Below are 17,341 nucleotides of genomic sequence, written 5' to 3' on the forward strand. Positions count from 1 at the left end.
GTCTCATCCTCAAGCCTGTGTGCACCAGGAAAGAGCCTCCTCCTGCCATTATGCAAGCTTTCTCCAGCAAGGGCATCCACCTTTACTTATGCCAGGTTGCACCAGCAAGAGCTTGTCATTACACTAAGACTTCACCAGAAAGAGTCTTAACCTGCACCTGCCTGCATCAGGGAGCAAAACATAAAATATAAAGGTAATAAATAAAAGGTAAGGTAAGAAATAAAAGTAATCAGGTAAAGTTTTACCACTTTTTTATTTTTAAAGCATGATGTTCATCAACACAATGCAAAACTATAATCATCCTCGACAGTAGGCTGTTCATTAATCTTCCAGTATGCTCTTATTTTTGCAGTACATAATTACTTTTACTAAAACTGTTTAGCAAGAGCCTTCCCTGTCCTCACGCAAGCTTGGAAAGAGCCTACTCCTGCCTATGCTAGCCTGCACCAGCAGGAGTCTCAACCGGTCTGTATGCCAGCCTGTACCAGCAAGATCTCTCCACCTGTCGTAGTCACAATCACATTAACCTTGATGGTGCAATCCTTACTCTTCCTGTTATAGCAGTAGTCAGTGGTAGTTAGAATAGCGTGCAGTGGGTTTCAGAGGATAACATAATGCGGTTTATTTATGGTATAGATTTATGAGTAATTTTAACATTGTTATATCCCTCTTGCACCATGTAGTCTTAAGACTATTTCTCAAGATTAAACTGGTTATTGTTACTACCTATGCATTCATAGCATCTGATGTTCATGTTACCCTGCTGCCCTCAAATGCTATGTTGGGGAGCTTGGTCAACATCCCCCACCCTGTCTCTTGCAAGCAATATGTCTAATTTCAAGACCACACCTGGAAGCTGTGGCCCAGTCTTTTTTTCAGGAAGACAAATGAGGTAAATCTCAGTGCTACATGCTGGAATGTTTTACTGCACAGTTTCAATTATTTGTTGCTTCAACATACCTGATCCAGCTCATGAAGTACTTGATAATCAGTTGATTAGGTGGAACAGACATATTGAAACAGGAACTTGTTGAAACTGTTCAAGCAGAGAGACTCCAGGAACAGGATTTAAAAGCTCAATATTACCATATGACTCAGAGTAAATCAAATCAAATCAAATCAAATTTATTTGTATAGCGCTTTTTACAACGGATGTTGTCACAAAGCAGCTTTACAGAATTTCGGAAAAGACAAAGTTTTAACAGGAGTGTAAGAATGTACAAAAAAGCCCCGGTGGGCAAGCCAGGGGCAACAGTGGCAAGGAAAAACTCCCTCAGAACTGAGGAAGAAACCTTGGGAGGAACCAGGCTCACCAGGGGGGGGCCATCCTCCTCTGGTCAAACTACCTACAAGTGAGGGAAGAGTATAATTTCTAGTGACTGAATGCCATACTAGTTTGTCTTACCATTACTACTACTACTTACTAACTACTAACTCACCTACTCCTTGTCCAATCACGTCATGTCATTTTTATTGTTGTACTGCTCACCCTGTGCTGAACTGGCAACCTGTCCAGGCTGTATCCTGCCTTCTGCCCAATGACTGCTGAGAGAGGCACCAGCACCCCCGAGACCCAGAAGGACAAACGATTTAGAAAAAGTGTGTGTGTGTGTAATATTTCAGATCATTCATTCTGTAAGTAGTTAAACTTATATTTAGATCCTAAAACAGGCCAAACTTAAACAATTCATAAATATTAAAAATGGAGCAAGACCAATCTGCTGAAGTTTTTTTTTCCTTTCCAGGGGGCCGTCCCAGCACCAGCTCCAGACCTGAACATCGCTGCACTGCCCCTCCCATTTCTAAACAATTTTTCAAAGATGAGATAAGGGTTGAGTTACTCCTTAAGTGTGCCACCTTTGCCACAAGAAATTTTGTGCTATTATTTACCTGTTAGATCTGCCCTGGTCAACTGTTATTATGAAATTTAAGTGTCTCAGAGCTTCAACAGCGCCACAAAACAGCAGACCACACAAACTTACAGAGTTCTAAACTGCCTCTGGAAACAAGAAGCAACATCAGCATTAGATATGTGGGAGCTTCATGAAATGGGTTTTTATGGCTGAGGTGCACACAAGTCTAAGATCATTGTGTGCACAATGTCAAATGTAGGTCTGGTTTTGGGGGACTCTAGGAAAATGCAACCAAAATGCATAGTGCAAAAAGTAAACTTGCATGCAGGAGGGATAATGGTCTGGAGCTCTTTTTTTGGAGTTTGGAGTTTCATGGCTTCTTGGTTCCAGTGTAGGGTATTGTTAATACAGACCCCTTACCTCAGTCCCCATTAGCAACTTTGCAATCACTTGGAATGTTGATCGCGAGCCAGGCCTTCTTGCACAGCATGCTGACTTCACAAATACTCTTTTGACTGAATGTGCACAAATTCCCACTGATAATCTCAAAATTTCGTGGAAAGGTTTTCCATGATTTTCGAATGGAATGTCGAACAAGCTTATACAGGTGTGATGGTCAGGTGTCCACATGTATAGTATAGGATAAAATAAATAAAAATATCTGGCTGATGTTAGATCTTATACATTATAGCAACCTTACAGCTTTTTTTTTTTAAGTTTTCTAAGGCTTTTGATACCACTGATTAGTTTGTTTTTGATACCCTGTTTTTTGTTTTAGTGAGTACTTCTAAAAGGTCATTGTATTATAAGTTTAATAGTTTTGTTGTTAAACTGGCTCATGGCACCTCTTAAAGAATTAGAAATCGAGAAGGTTGTCCAGTAAGTCCGTTCTTATTTTTACTGGTTGCACAAATTATGGCTACTGGCATAAAAAAGGAACTTAAGTGTTCCCTGTTGGCTGATGATACAACCATTTTTAAGAGACCATATGCAGGTTGAAAAGGCATTTAAGTATTTACAAGCTTTCAAGTAGCTGGCCTTTTTTAAATATCCTTTCCTAAAATCCTCCTTTTATAATTATAATAATAATTCATGCTTGTTAGAAGGCCTTTCTTTGGTTAGTCATAGACATTGATGTAAATCAGAGGGCTTATCTACATTAGTTTTTGTTACTTTCATCCAAGTTGTACCATCTTCAGTTATTAAGAAAGTTAACACTGAACTTTTAAAATTTATCTGGAGAAATAAACCTCATTACATCAAAAATGATATACCATCCACTGGTAGAAGGAGGGTGTAACACACTAGATTTAGGACAGCTCTTTATACTCTTTATAAAATAAAGTGGATGAAAAACTTAAAAACAAAGTACATGGTACATAACTTATTTTATCAGAAACCATGAGATAATTTACTGCTAGTGTTGGACTACAAGCAAATGATATTTTGAGTCCAGTTTTTACAATCCTTATTACAGTCTGATAAAATTTTGCCAGTGAACATCTTTTGGAATAGCTTATTTTAGGTTAGAATTCATTGGGAAAGGTAATGGCAAACAAATACTGTATAACTATTAAGGTCAAAGACACATTATATCAAAGAATTAATCAAATTTACTTACTAAAGATAATTATTCAAAGATTAAATATGATACAAATGATAACTGTTTTTTTGTGAATATGACTCTGAAGCATTACAGTATCTTTTTGGTCATGTCCTGCAATAAAAAACATACTGGATTGATTTGTGAAATTATTTTAAAAACAAGGCAGGTATTCACTTGATTGGACACTATATTTAGAACAGTGTCTTTCAGTGATCAGGATATTTTTGAGTGATAATCACAGTGTGTTTGTTGTACTGGGATAAAAAGTGTGAAGCTTGTGTGTGGTGGTGCATACATTGTAAAATAAAGATCAACACATGATTGCAGTGTAGCTTGTTTTCTAAATTACTGATAGAAGCAGATTCTAGCCCATGGGCTTGTTATACTGCTTAAGTTCGCCAGTGTGTGTGCAGTTGTGTTATCAGGCTCGTCCGGACCAGACCAGGAATTAAAGTTGGTGGCAGCACAGAAGTGATCCAGTTGCTTAAAAGCTTTGTATTGTGTTATATATATGTAGGACAAAATAAACAGTCAAAAACATCTTTGTCTCACCTTGTCACTTTATTCAGAGAACTTTTAGACAAAAACATAATGCTATGCATAATGCTAGAAAAAAAAAATCACTCAAGAATATAATCGGTTAAATGTTTTAAAAAGGATTAATAGGGGCTTCATATCATGTCAGTTTCTCAGTGCCTCAGAACAATGCTGACTATTTTCTCTCTCAGCTAGCACCCAAACAGTAGCAATCGGATAAAGCAAGGCCTTCTTTTCTGTATGAGATTAGTAACAAAACAAATCTGTTTCCCTATCCCAAAATAAACACCTTTAGTTCTTCAGATCACTGGATGATGGCTCTTATGTCAATAAGATTTGGGCATACCATTTACCTTGTGCTGTACCTTTTAAAAGTACTTGACAATAAGCTAAATTACAAGATATATGCTTTGTTTACTGACTGTTTGTTAATACCATTGTGTTAGTAGCACACCAGTACTATAGACAAGGCTTTAGGGTCACCATGTTCTTGTGATGATAAACACTTTAGTAAGAAAAATATCAGGAACATGAAAAAAGTAAAAATACACTCAAAAAGGATAAAAACACAGAATTTAACAGCTCAACATGTTCACCAAATGCAAAAACTTTGAGGCAAAAACTTTATATGTCTTTAAGACAAAGGCTTAAAGAAAATCAGCAGGCTAAAACTAGCAGTCAAGAGAGACAGAAAGAAAGAGTGGTGAAGGATGAGAGCACCCTAAGGTGTTATGCAGATTGTATGTAAATTAACAATTCAAAAACATAACTTCTCATTCTCTAGTCAGCAAAGAATGGTGCCCCTATTAATGACATCAGCAAGAGTCACATACAGTCAGGCCCAAGGCCTTGAAGGTTACCAAATGGTCACCTTGCATCCAGTTTTACAATGATGGAAAAACCCTGTTCCAACTCCTCTACCACAGGCTCCTGCCATGTCTGGAAGGATAGGTTGGAGATGGGCATAAAAAAGTCTTCATCTCATGTCACAAAAATGACTGAGACACAAAAACCAATTAACAGATATTCCTGGGTGTAAGAAATATAGTCTTAAACACATTATTCTATATTAAAAAGATTCACATTTAATTACAGGAGATAATGTAAATCCCTTCGTGCTTTTAGGAAACTGGGCCTAGATCACTGCCATGGCTGATAGCCTTTTGGAAAGAGAGCTGAGCCAGCAAAAGGAAGGCCCCCAGACTGACTGGGTATACCTGATTGCGGCTCTTGGGTAAACCACCTAACCTCTCATGGCAACAGGCAGCATTGGTCTGCTGGCCACACTGTGCTGCTCCCAACATAGGCAGAGTTAGGCAGCAACATAGATTTTTGTGGGATCAATGAAGTAGATAACAAAGATTATACAATACTACACTGTGTAAACTATGTTAGCTAAATAGAAATATTAAATTAGAACATGAACTAGCACTTTACTACTCAACGTGAAGCTTTTCACTTGCATTCACTATACATTTTGAATAAAAATTGGTGCTACTTTAGGAGTTGGGCTAAGGGTACCACACCATCACAATGTGTATAATGAGGACAGCAAAATAATTTTTTTTGACAGAGGCGCTACAGCGTGCTGAAACATTTGAAGGGGGTGCTATACCAATTAAACACACAAGGTGTAAGAACCACTAGTGTAAGACTCTAGCAACCTGCTGAAATCAGTGCAAAGAAGATTTGATATGAGGCTTTAACATTCGAACACTGATCTAACACTTGTTGTCACCCATGTTTCATCAGGATTTAGACTAACCTTCAACTCTGAATCACATCTGCTCTTCAAAACTAAACATGCTACATTTTTGTGACACACAAAGCAGTCTAAATTTCATGTGGAATTAACTGCTTGTCATTAATAAAAATTAAATGTTCATCCACTATTTACACAGCTGTGCATCAAAAACAACATTTATTTGTACAGTGCTTCTTACAACTAGTGCTGTCTCAAAGCAGCTTTACAGAAAAAGTATTTTTTGTAAAGTAAAGCTTTGTAGTGCTTTGAAGCCCTGAACTATATGGTTTATTCTAGAAATATGATTGTAGTCCTTGCGCTGTAAAGATGACCACAGTGATATAAAAGCACTTGTGGCCACTGAAGTGGTACTGCAACTGACAAAGAAACCTACTGATTCAAAGTGGCAGCAGCTGGTATCACTCTTAATGTAATTTGTCAGACGTTTTGTTGTCTTTTGGAAGGAATAAAAAAGTGATCCATATTTAAGCAGCTAAATAAAATGAATCCACTGTGACTAATGAATCCACACTCTCTAATGAGAGTTTATAAGGTTAAATACAATGACTAGATCATTATTTTAGACTCTCAGCTAATGTTCTAAGTAGCTGATTTTGCTGAGCAGGCTGATTCTGTTTCAGCAGTCTATTACATGGAATTGGTACACAGATTACTTTCTCTTAGCCATATTATATTTAAATACTTTACATGAAAATGCAAATTAAAGTTCACAAGGTCCTAACAGGGATACTGTAAGAGGAACGCCCTAGCATTCCCTAACCTGGTGTATGGGCTATAGGCTTGAAACTGTGTTCAGCACAGGAAATGATGTTCATCATACAAATTATGTACAACATAAAGGGCAACAGTCATTATCAAAATCTGTCAAAAAGTAAAAAAAATGGAGATACAAGGTTTTGCTCCAACAGCAGCAATATACAACCCCAATTCCAATGAAGTTGGGATGTTGTGTAAAACATAAATAAAAACAGAATATGATTATTTGCAAATCCTTTTCAACCTATATTCAATTGAATACACTACAAAGACAAGATATTTAATGTTCAAACGGATAAACTTTTTTTGCAAATATTTACTCATTTTGAATTTGATGCCTGCAACATGTTCCAAAGAAGTTGGGACAGGAGCAACAAAAGACTAGGAAGGTTGAGGAATGCTCAAAAAACACCTGTTTGGAACATTCCACAGGTGAACAGGTTAATTGGAAACAGGTGAGTGTCATGATTTGGTATAAAGGGAGCATCCCTGAAAGGCTCAGTCGTTCACAAGCAAGGATGGGGCGAGGTTCACCACTTTGTGAACAAATGCGTAAGCATTTCTCCAACAGTTTAAGAACAATGTTTCTCAACATGCAATTGCAAGGAATTTAGGGATTTCATCATGTACACTCAATAATATCATCAAAAGATTCAGAGAATCTGGAGAAATCTCTGCAAGTAAGCAGCAAGGCAGAAAACCAACATTGAATGCCCGTGACCTTCGATCCCTCAGGCGGCACTGCATTAAAACCGACATCATTCTGTAATGGATATTACCACATGGGCTCAGGAACACTTCAGAAAACCATTGTCAGTGAACACAGTTCGTCGCTCCATCTACAAGTGCAAGTTAAAACTCTGCCATGCAAAGCGAAAGCCATATATCAACAACACCCAGAAACGCCGCCGGCTTCTCTGGGCCCAAGCTCATCTGAGATGGACTGACGCAAAGTAGAAAAGTGTCCTGTGGTCTGACCAGTCCACATTTCAAATTGTTTTTGGAAATCATGTACGTCGTATTCTCCAGGCCAAAGAGGAAAAGGACTGTCCGGATTGTTATCAGCGCAAAGTTCAAAAGAAAGCATCTCTGTTGGTATGGCAGTGGTGTTAGTGCCCATGGCATGGGTAACTTGCACATCTGTGAAGGCATCATTAACCCTGAAAGGTACATACATGTTTTGGAGCAATATATGCTGCCATCAAAATAACGTCTTTTTCAGGGACGTCCCTGCTTATTTCAGCAAGACAATGCCAAGCCACATTCTGCACGTGTTACAACAGCGTGGCTTCGTAGTAAAAGATTGCGGGTACTAGACTGTCCTGCCTGCAGTCCAGACCTGTCTCCCATTGGAAATGTGTGGCACATTATGAAGCGCAAAATATGACAACGGAGACCCCGGACTGTAGAGCAACTGAAGTTGTACCTCTAGCAAGAATGGTAAAGAATTCCACCTACAAAGCTTCAACAGTTAGTGTCCTCAGTTCCCAAATGCTTACTGAGTGTTGTTAAAAGGAAAGGTGATGTAACACCGTGGTAACCATGCCCCTGTCCCAACTTCTTTGAAATGTGTTGCAGGCATCAAATTCAAAATGAGTAGACATTTGCAAAAAACAATAAGGTTTATCTGTTTGAACATTAAATATCTTGCCTTTGTAGTGTATTCAATTGAATATAGTTTGAAAAGGATTTGCAAATCATTGTATTCTGATTTTATTTATGTTTGACACAACGTCCCAACTTCATTGGAATTCAGGTTGTACTTCAGAAATTGTATCAACTGTTGACCAAAACAGTTTGTCAGTGATTTACTTGCTTAACCACACCTGATTACACTCATCTGTTACCTGGCAGGTTTAATGAGGTGGGTTTAAGTGCAAGACTGTGCTGAACACCAGCCCTCCAGGACCGGAATTGTGCATCCCAGCATAAAACAATAAAAGGTGGATTTCCTCTCTAAAAAAAAAACAATAATCTAGGCTGGAAACACCATCCCTTTTGGATTCCCAGAACAGTGTTATGGTTACACTCATTACTGTCTGTTTCAATCACTGCTTTTAGTGCACTTGTGCATCTTCATGGGATTTGATTGACTGAAACTCTTCCCACACGCCGAGCAGTAATACGGCTTCTCTCCTGTGTGAATGCGCAGGTGTTTTTGGAGATGAATCTGTTGATTAAAACTCTTCCCACACACTGAGCAGTGATACGGCTTCTCTCCTGTGTGAATGCGCTGATGCTTTTGGAAAGTACTCTGCAGAGTAAAGCTCTTCCCACACTCTGAGCAGTAATACGGCTTCTCTCCTGTATGAATGCGCTGGTGTGTTGTGAGATTACTTTGCAGAGAAAAACTCTTCCCACACTCTGAGCAGTGATAGGGCTTCTCTCCAGTGTGAATGCGCTGGTGTGTGTTGAGATTACTCTGAAGAGTAAAACTCTTCCCACACTCTGAGCACTGATACGGCTTCTCTCCAGTGTGAATACGCTGGTGTTGCTGAAGACTACTCCTTAGAGTAAAGCTCTTCCCACACTCTGAGCAGTAATGCGGTCTAACTCCTGTGTGAATACGCAGGTGCTGATGTAGAGAACTCTGTTGATTAAAACTCCTTCCACATTCTGAGCAGTAATACGGCTTCTCTCCTGTGTGAATGCGCATATGTGTTTTGAGAGTACTCTGCACAGTAAAACTCTTCCCACACTGTGAGCAGTGATACGGCTTCTCTCCTGTGTGAATGCGTTGGTGTCGTTGGAGATGACTATGATGCTTAAAACTCTTCCCACACTCTGAGCAGTGATATGGTTTCTCTCCAGTGTGAATGCGCTGGTGTCGTTGGAGATGACTATGACTAATAAAACTCTTTCCACATTCTAAGCAGTAGTGATTTCTCTTCTCACTTCCTTTCTGTGTTTGTCTGTGAGATGTGTTTATGTGTAGGGTACCAGATGATGTTGGCTGGGTACTGGAGCTTCTGGATGCCATATTCTTGTATTTTACCTGTTTCAACAGCTTAACATTATGCTTGCTGCGATGTCCTGATGTGTTCAAGGATGAAAATTTGAGCTGTGGACACTAAGAACAGGAGAGGTCTTGAACCAGGATGTCATTTATTTCTGAAAGAAGAAAACAAAAAATAAAATCTAAACTTATGAAGCACAACAAAAATAGTCTAAATCAAATCATACATGCTCTACTTCCAACAACTGGCAGAAAGTGAACAGAAATAATAAACTATTGTCTGTAGTGGAAAAGCCAATCACCTAATAACTAATAACACCTAATAAAACAGGGAAACTGCATCAAAGAATTACATAGAATATAGGTCACTGCATTAATTCAATTCAGAACACAATATTAGGTGTCTTATGGAATGAGGTGGGAATTTGGTTAGGGTCTAGTTGGTAAAAATGTTTTGATGCTTGTTTCAAACAGGTTGGAGTACAACCATTTACAGTTAGTGTTTATCTCATGTTTTATGATATATTTTGGCTACTTTACATCTTAAACAAGCTACGTTCATATGCTTCTAATCCTTAAATACACCTAAAGCCCTTCCATGCATTTATCTGCAAAACACAGACAGTATGCATACAGGTCAGTTGTTCCCCAGGAGTGGGGCTGTAAACTCCTGGACTATGGCAACAGAAAGGGTGGTGTGGAATAGAAAGAGGAATATCACCCATCCTTCGAATGGAAACGCATATAAAAAGAATTTGGAACATTTCATCGTTAAACTATTTTAATGGACACATGCAATAGTGAGGTCATTTTATATGTTTACATGTTATATTATAGACAACAAAACTGCTATACTACAATGTCAAATGAGATATTCTTAGATGTCCCTCTATCTGATTCTATGCCTGTCTATAATCGGTCTGGACACTAATGGCACTGCTATAATCAGGCGCTTCATATTAATGATATTTTATGTCCTTACTTTAAAATGTCTTTGTTCATGCTTATGAATACATTTTTTATTTCATAAGTAGAAATTCCGAAGACATTAAGTGAGCACAACTGAAGCGTTTGTGCACTGGAAGTATATGAAAATAAAACAAAAATAAAAATGTCTTGTTTCCTCCCACTGTACACATTGCCTCTTGTTTCTTCATGCTTTTTCCCCTTCAATATGATGTAGGACAATATGCTTATTCTATGATGACTATACTACGATTTTAGCCTATTTGAATGCGTATTTCCCAATTCTTCTCCAAAATTCTCATCTGGATATATTTTAAAGAACATTTTGTATCAGCATGGCTCATAACAACCAGATGTGCAACTTTCAGACCAACCAGGCACTATTTGCTTTGTGAATGCTATTCGCTTGGAATGCTTGGTTGCCTGGATTATTTATGTTGCTTATGTCCTTCACTGTAATAGTGAGTTTAAAACCCAGTTTTGTCATATTGTACTTTGGAACATCTGTGGAAAAGGAAGAAGTGAGTGTAATTTTTACCTGTTTTTTAACAGGTAGTTAAGAGTAGCTGAATACATTTTTGTTTCTTTTTATTTACAGGTTATCCAAGCAATAAAACTGTTAATTGTGCATTTTTTGGTGTTCATTTCCATAGCTCAGAATAACTCATATGACTTATTAATCATAATCATTTTATCATAATCTTGTGACTGACACTTAGAAATATTCTTAAACCTAAACTGGTTTATTTTTTTTAAGAGTGTTCACTGTTTTGGTCTGATCAAAGGTCTGGGGAGAGAGTCCACTCTCTCAGGTAAACATCAATATCAGTGTGAGAGTGAACTCCATCCTCAAACCCACTGCTACACTGAAACACCAAGACAAAAGCACGAAGTGCTGGGTTTGTCTGGACAGATGTACCACTGGTGTAGTATTAAACTAGTATTAGCCACTCTGGAACAGACATTGTTAAAGACTGTTACTGTATTTTAAGTACTCATAAAAGGTGCTACAGATAAGCTAAACATGTGCAAAATGTAAATGTTTAAGAATCCCAGGTAATATGTCACTATTTGAAGTGGAAAGAAGTAAACATCTGCAGTAAATGATAAGACATAGTTAATTTATATTTGATTAACTTTAAAAATGGTGGGATGTGCAAAAATTTTTAAATCTTTCCAACTGTAGAGCCTGTGACGTCTTACAACACGTTTCTAACAGAGAGAATCACAGCAGTGGCATCAAACAAGCCTAGCACCGTATTTACATTTTGAGAGTTGTTTCTGAAGCTCAGCTTATGAAAGTTTCTGATTTTTGAAATAAAATAAATTTTGAAATAAATAAATGGCTTTACACACTTACCCATTAGCAAAGCATTGTCCAGTCCTCTGCTGAAAATCAGTTCCTGAATCTGAAAATCTCAGAATCAGAAAGTGTCTGTGGAAAACAAAAATTGTAAATGACCTGTAAGTCCTTTTACATCCATTTTCCTTTAGTTCTTAACACATTTTAGCTAATGCACATTGTATTAACATGAAACGACAGCCTGGACTGTAAAACTGTATTGCCAATACACTTAGCAATCTTTTGAAACATCTCTCATTTAGTCTTTTATAGAAATTACTGTCAGTGGTCAAAACTAGACATCTGAGTGCATCCAATCAAGTTAAAGTGGGTGGGGAGGGGCAGCACTTATGCAATTGACATACCCAGGCTCAAATGACTGGATTTTTCCTACTAAAGATTTTTTTTTTTAATTTAAGTACAACCACTCTGTCTAGTATATAATTAGAATTCTACAGAATTAAGACATTTGTAACAGACAACATTATTGAAAATCAAATTGAATCTCTGAGAAAATGTATCACTATTCTCCTAGTGTACATGGTGCAAATACTGACATATTTACATTAACACAGGAATATGAGGCACATACTCGTGCACTTTTGCTGTATTGGCAAATCGTGCACACATCTGTAACGCATTTAACTGAATTTTATATTTTGAGTGTAGTTACGAGCGTGGTAAAGAATTCAGCGAAAAAAAGTGAATTCTAGCAACTGTGTGAAAAGATAAGCAGGGATATAAGGCCTGTTGTTTTTGTAATGCTGACGTGTCAACAATTATTGCATTTTGCCTGTCTGGTACCCCAAGCAAATTGGCCTATTGATACTTTAAATAAAGGAATATTTATGCTTCAGACAGCTTTGGAGGTAAAAAGAGGCAACATTCAGGAGTAGGTACAGAATTCTCTACAAAGAGGCCAAATACAAGCTGCAGAAATGGATTAAAGCAGCAAAGGAGTACTACTCAGAAAAGCTAAGAAGCCACATTACTGCTAATGACTCAACATCAGTTCTGGAAGGCTTCGAAGACATCACCAACTACAAGGTCATTTTCCTGAATGACTGTCAGCTCACCAACTGACCTGAATGAATTTTATTTAAGATTTGAATGTGCAAAAATAATCTTCAGCATTTCTCTCCAAGCTCCAAGTGCACTGCCCCCCCCACCTTTCTGGCTCTCTTACCCCTGACCCCAACTTATCTCACCATCAATAAGCAAGATGTAAAAAGTCTTTTCAGCTGACAAAAGGTGGGAAAAGCTCAGAGACCAGACTGTCCAGAGAACTTTGAACTTTGCTAACACTTCAAAACATCTACTACTATTCCAGTCGCCAAAAAAAAAAAAAAAAACATTAATAGACTAAATGACTACAGGGGCATAACCCTGACCTCTGTAGTCATGAAGATCTTTCAACGCCCACCTGAAAGCCAACAGAGGGATGAAGCGTGCTGGCACAATTGAATCTGACCCCTCTCATCCTGGAATTCACCTCTTCCAGACATTTCCAATCCCACAGACCTGAACATCTCTGAACTTGATCTTCCAGTTTGTGAACGGCTCTTACAAATTACGTGCCCCACTAAACAGACCATAACTCATTAAACTCCTTGGAACCACCAGTGGTACTTCATATTCTTCATAACTTTCATATTTCATAAGCTACATTCAAAAAGTGGGTGTCATACGAGGCTGTAACTGTATTCTCTCCAGTCTTATAGATGGGTGATGTAATTTTAAACCCAAAGAAAACAGAAGAAGCTGAAGTCGCTATTTTTTTGTCAGCTGGACATCGACCCATTATTCCACAAATCTGGACTATAAACAGATGGTGTCTCTTTTGTGATCTGCTCTGTAAAAATGATTTTTATAAAATAATACAGAGCATCTTAGATTTTTGGCTTTCAGTAGACAATTGTAAGCATACAGCAATATGCATCTGAGCATAAAACACATTTTCTGTACATTTGAGCGGAGCTTTTACAAAAAAATGCATTTATTTCATGCAGTTACTGAAAAATTTGCCTTATGATTTGGTCATGTAAATTCAGATGGAAAAAATATTTATATATATATATATATAAATATATATCTTCTTCTTCTTTCGGCTGCTCCCACATCTGCCTCCATCTTGCCCTATCCACTGCCTCCTCTACTTTTACACCAACCATCTCCATGTCCACCTTCACTACATCCATAAACCTTCTCTGAGGTCTACCTCTTCTCCTTCTGCCCAGCAGCTCCATCTCCAACATTCTTTGACCAATATATCCACTATTACTCCTCAACACATGCCCAAACCATCTCAACCTGGCCTCTCTGGCTTTATCTCCAAACTGCTCCACCTTCACTGTCCCTCTGATCTGCTCATTTCTAATCTTGTCCATCCTTGTCACTCCCAACGAAAATCTCAGCATCTTCATCTCCGCCACCTCCAGCTCAGCCTCCTGTCTTTTAGACAAAGCCACAGTCTCCAAACCATACATCATAGCAGGACGCTCTACTGTGTTGTAAACCTTCCCTTTTACTCTTGCTGCTATCCTTCTGTCACACATCAGCCCTGACACCTGTCTCCACCCACTCCATCCTGCCTGCACCCTCTTCTTCACCTCTTTTCTACACTGTCCATTGCTCTGGATGGTTGATTCAAGATATTTGAAGTCATCCACCTTTACGACCTCTACTCCTTGCATCTTCACCTTTCCACCTGCCTCCCTCTCATTCACACACGTATTCCGTCTTGTCTCTACTGACCTTCATTCCTCTCCTCTCCAGTGCAAACCTCCACCTCTCCAGATTCTCTTCCACCTGCTCTCTACTCTCACCACAGATTACAATGTAAAAAAAAAAAAAAAAAAAAAAAATTATATATATATATATATATATATATATATATATATATATATATATATATATATATATATATATATATATATATATATATATATATATACACACACACATATACACACTGCTCAACAACATAATATAACTCCAAGTAAATCAAACTTCTGTGAAATCAAACCGTCCACTTAGGAAGCAACACTGATTGACAATCAATTTCACATGCTGTTGTGCAAATGGAATAGACAACAGGTGGAAAACTCAGATAGTGCAGCTCATCCAGGCCGTAGGAGGGCAACAACCCAGCAGCAGGACCGCTACCTCCGCCTTTGTGCAAGGAGGAACAGGAGGAGCACTGCCAGAGCCCTGCAAAATGACCTCCAGCAGGCCACAAATGTGCATGTGTCTGCACAAACGGTTAGAAACCGACTCCGTGAGGACGGTATGAGGGCCCGATGTCCACAGATGGGGGTCGTGCTCACAGCCCAACACCGTGCAGGACGCTTGCCATTTGCCAGAGAACACCAGGATTGGCAAATTCACCACTGGTGCCCTGTGCTCTTCACAGATGAAAGCAGGTTCACACTGAGCACATGTGACAGATGTGACAGAGTCTGGAGACACCGTGGAGAGCGATCTGCTGCAACATCCTTCAGCATGACCGGTTTGGCAGTGGGTCAGTAATGGTGTGGGGTGGCATTTCTTTGGAGGGCCGCACAGCCCTCCATGTGCTCACCAGAGGTAGCCTGACTGCCATTAGGTACAGAGATGAGATCCTCAGACCCCTTGTGAGACCATATGCTGGTGCGGTTGGCCCTGGGTTCCTCCTACTGCAGGACAATGCTAGACTTCATGTGGCTGGAGTGTGTCAGCAGTTCCTTCAAGATGAAGGCATTGAAGCTATGGACTGGCCCGCCCGTTCCCCAGACCTGAATCCGATTGAGCACATCTGGGACATCATGTCTCGCTCCATCCACCAACGCCATGTTGCACCACAGACTGTCCAGGAGTTGGCGGATGCTTTAGTCCAGGTCTGGGAGGAGATCCCTCAGGAGACCATCCGCCACCTCATCAGGAGCATGCCCAGGCACTGTAGGGAGGTCATACAGGCACGTGGAGGCCACACACAATACTGAGCCTCATTTTGACTTGTTTTAAGGACATTACATCAAAGTTGGATCAGCCTGTCGTGTGTTTTTCCACTTTAATTTTGTGTGTGACTCCAAATCCAGGCCCCCATTGGTTAATAAATTTGATTTCCATTGATTATTTTTGTGTGATTTTGTTGTCAGCACATTCAACTTTGTACAGAACAAAGTATTCAATGAGAATATTTAATTCATTCAGATCTAGGATGTGTTATTTGAGTGTTCCCTTTATTTTTTTGAGCAGTGTGTGTGTGTGTGTGTGTGTGTGTGTGTGTGTGTGTGTGTGTATACATACACACACACACACACACACACACACACACACACACCAGAGACACTCCTACCAGCTCTTAAACTACTAGCGACTGACCAGAAACCCCGACCCAGGCAACAGCTCCCTGGAAGTACTCCTTATTGTTGTCAACCCGATTTGTACATATTACAGTTATACCCACCTTTGATAATATCAGTATTTATCAGCCTGACCTCTTTTTGCACATTTTATCAGGGAACTGATTATATCTATTTCACGTATTGACGAACTAACAGTGGAGCAGAGAACGTCATAAAGGACTCATCTTTCCAGCTTTCCTGACAATGAGTGTGTTTACATTCACACAAATATTACGATCAATAACGAATAAGTTCACTTAATAACATTAACACAAAACAACAGAAGCACGTGTGATAAGTTAAGAATCTCAAGGTCATGATCTGAATGACCTGTGTTTGATATGAACTAACCTGGCAAATAAATCACGAACAAATTGCTTTACGTTTGCCAGAAACAACTAGAAAAACATTATCAGTCAAATATTCTGGCGCATCGTCTCACAACCCTCAGCCAAATTTGGTTTGATTGGGAATCGTATTTTCAAAATTCAAATGTGTCTCCAGCTGTTTGTTTCAGACTGAATGAAGAACAGCGAGTGTTAACGTGTCGGGCAGCTTCCTACCGTCGATTGTTCACCTCTTGTTTCTGTTCCTCCAACAACACCATGCAAACGCGGAGGCGTGGACAGCTGACCACAACACAACCTTCTGCTTCTCCGCTTTAGTGCAGGCGGAGAAAGTTATTGTTAAAATTAGCGCCACCGCCTGGTCTGAAGCAGCTTCACGGCGGAATCAAAGTCGTTTTTCGAAATCCCATATTCAGTCACCCCGCCTCCCACGCGCTGCTTCGATAACAGCCTATATAATCCTGCTTTTATGCAGCATTGAGACACGGGCTGTGGTTAAAATAGCATACTACAACAGCATACTCTTCATCTAGCATAGAGTACAGAATCCAGTATATGACACAAGCTGTACTGAATAACAGTGGCGCAAAAAGCCTGTCAGCAACCGAGCCAAGCAGACCACCTCAATATCTGCCTTATTTTCCTCAGCCATTCAGTATCACTGCTTAGTTTCTAGCCACTTTTCAGCGTGTACGTTCATATTTTAGTCAAGAGATGTGTGACTTCAAAATACACTCCATACAGAGGGCAGAGTTTGGCTTTACCCATCCTCAAAGCTACAAATATTTTTTAAAGCTTTGGGTTAATCTGTTTGGTAAACCTGTGTGG

The 17,341-nt window shown here is 39.2% G+C and overlaps 1 protein-coding gene across 1 annotated transcript; it reads right to left on the bottom strand.

Moving 5' to 3' along the window:
* Nucleotides 1-8,194: 8,194 nt before the first annotated feature.
* On the bottom strand, nucleotides 8,195-16,823 carry LOC108414184 (gastrula zinc finger protein XlCGF7.1). Its single transcript, XM_017686993.2, has 3 exons — nucleotides 16,730-16,823; nucleotides 11,800-11,874; nucleotides 8,195-9,628 (listed from the first exon to the last, which is right to left on the bottom strand). Exon 3 carries the CDS (start codon nucleotides 9,495-9,497, stop codon nucleotides 8,562-8,564), a length of 936 nt encoding a protein of 311 aa, XP_017542482.1. The 5' UTR covers nucleotides 9,498-9,628; nucleotides 11,800-11,874; nucleotides 16,730-16,823; the 3' UTR covers nucleotides 8,195-8,561.
* Between the last annotated feature and the right edge of the window lie 518 nt (nucleotides 16,824-17,341).

Source organism: Pygocentrus nattereri, chromosome 20, assembly GCF_015220715.1.
Source record: "Pygocentrus nattereri isolate fPygNat1 chromosome 20, fPygNat1.pri, whole genome shotgun sequence".
In the NCBI taxonomy this organism is placed as follows: domain Eukaryota; kingdom Metazoa; phylum Chordata; class Actinopteri; order Characiformes; family Serrasalmidae; genus Pygocentrus; species Pygocentrus nattereri.

Bases quoted from the DNA above. Each gene is read 5' to 3' on its own strand.
- LOC108414184 (XM_017686993.2), bottom strand. From the start codon at position 9,497: ATGGCATCCAGAAGCTCCAGTACCCAGCCAACATCATCTGGTACCCTA.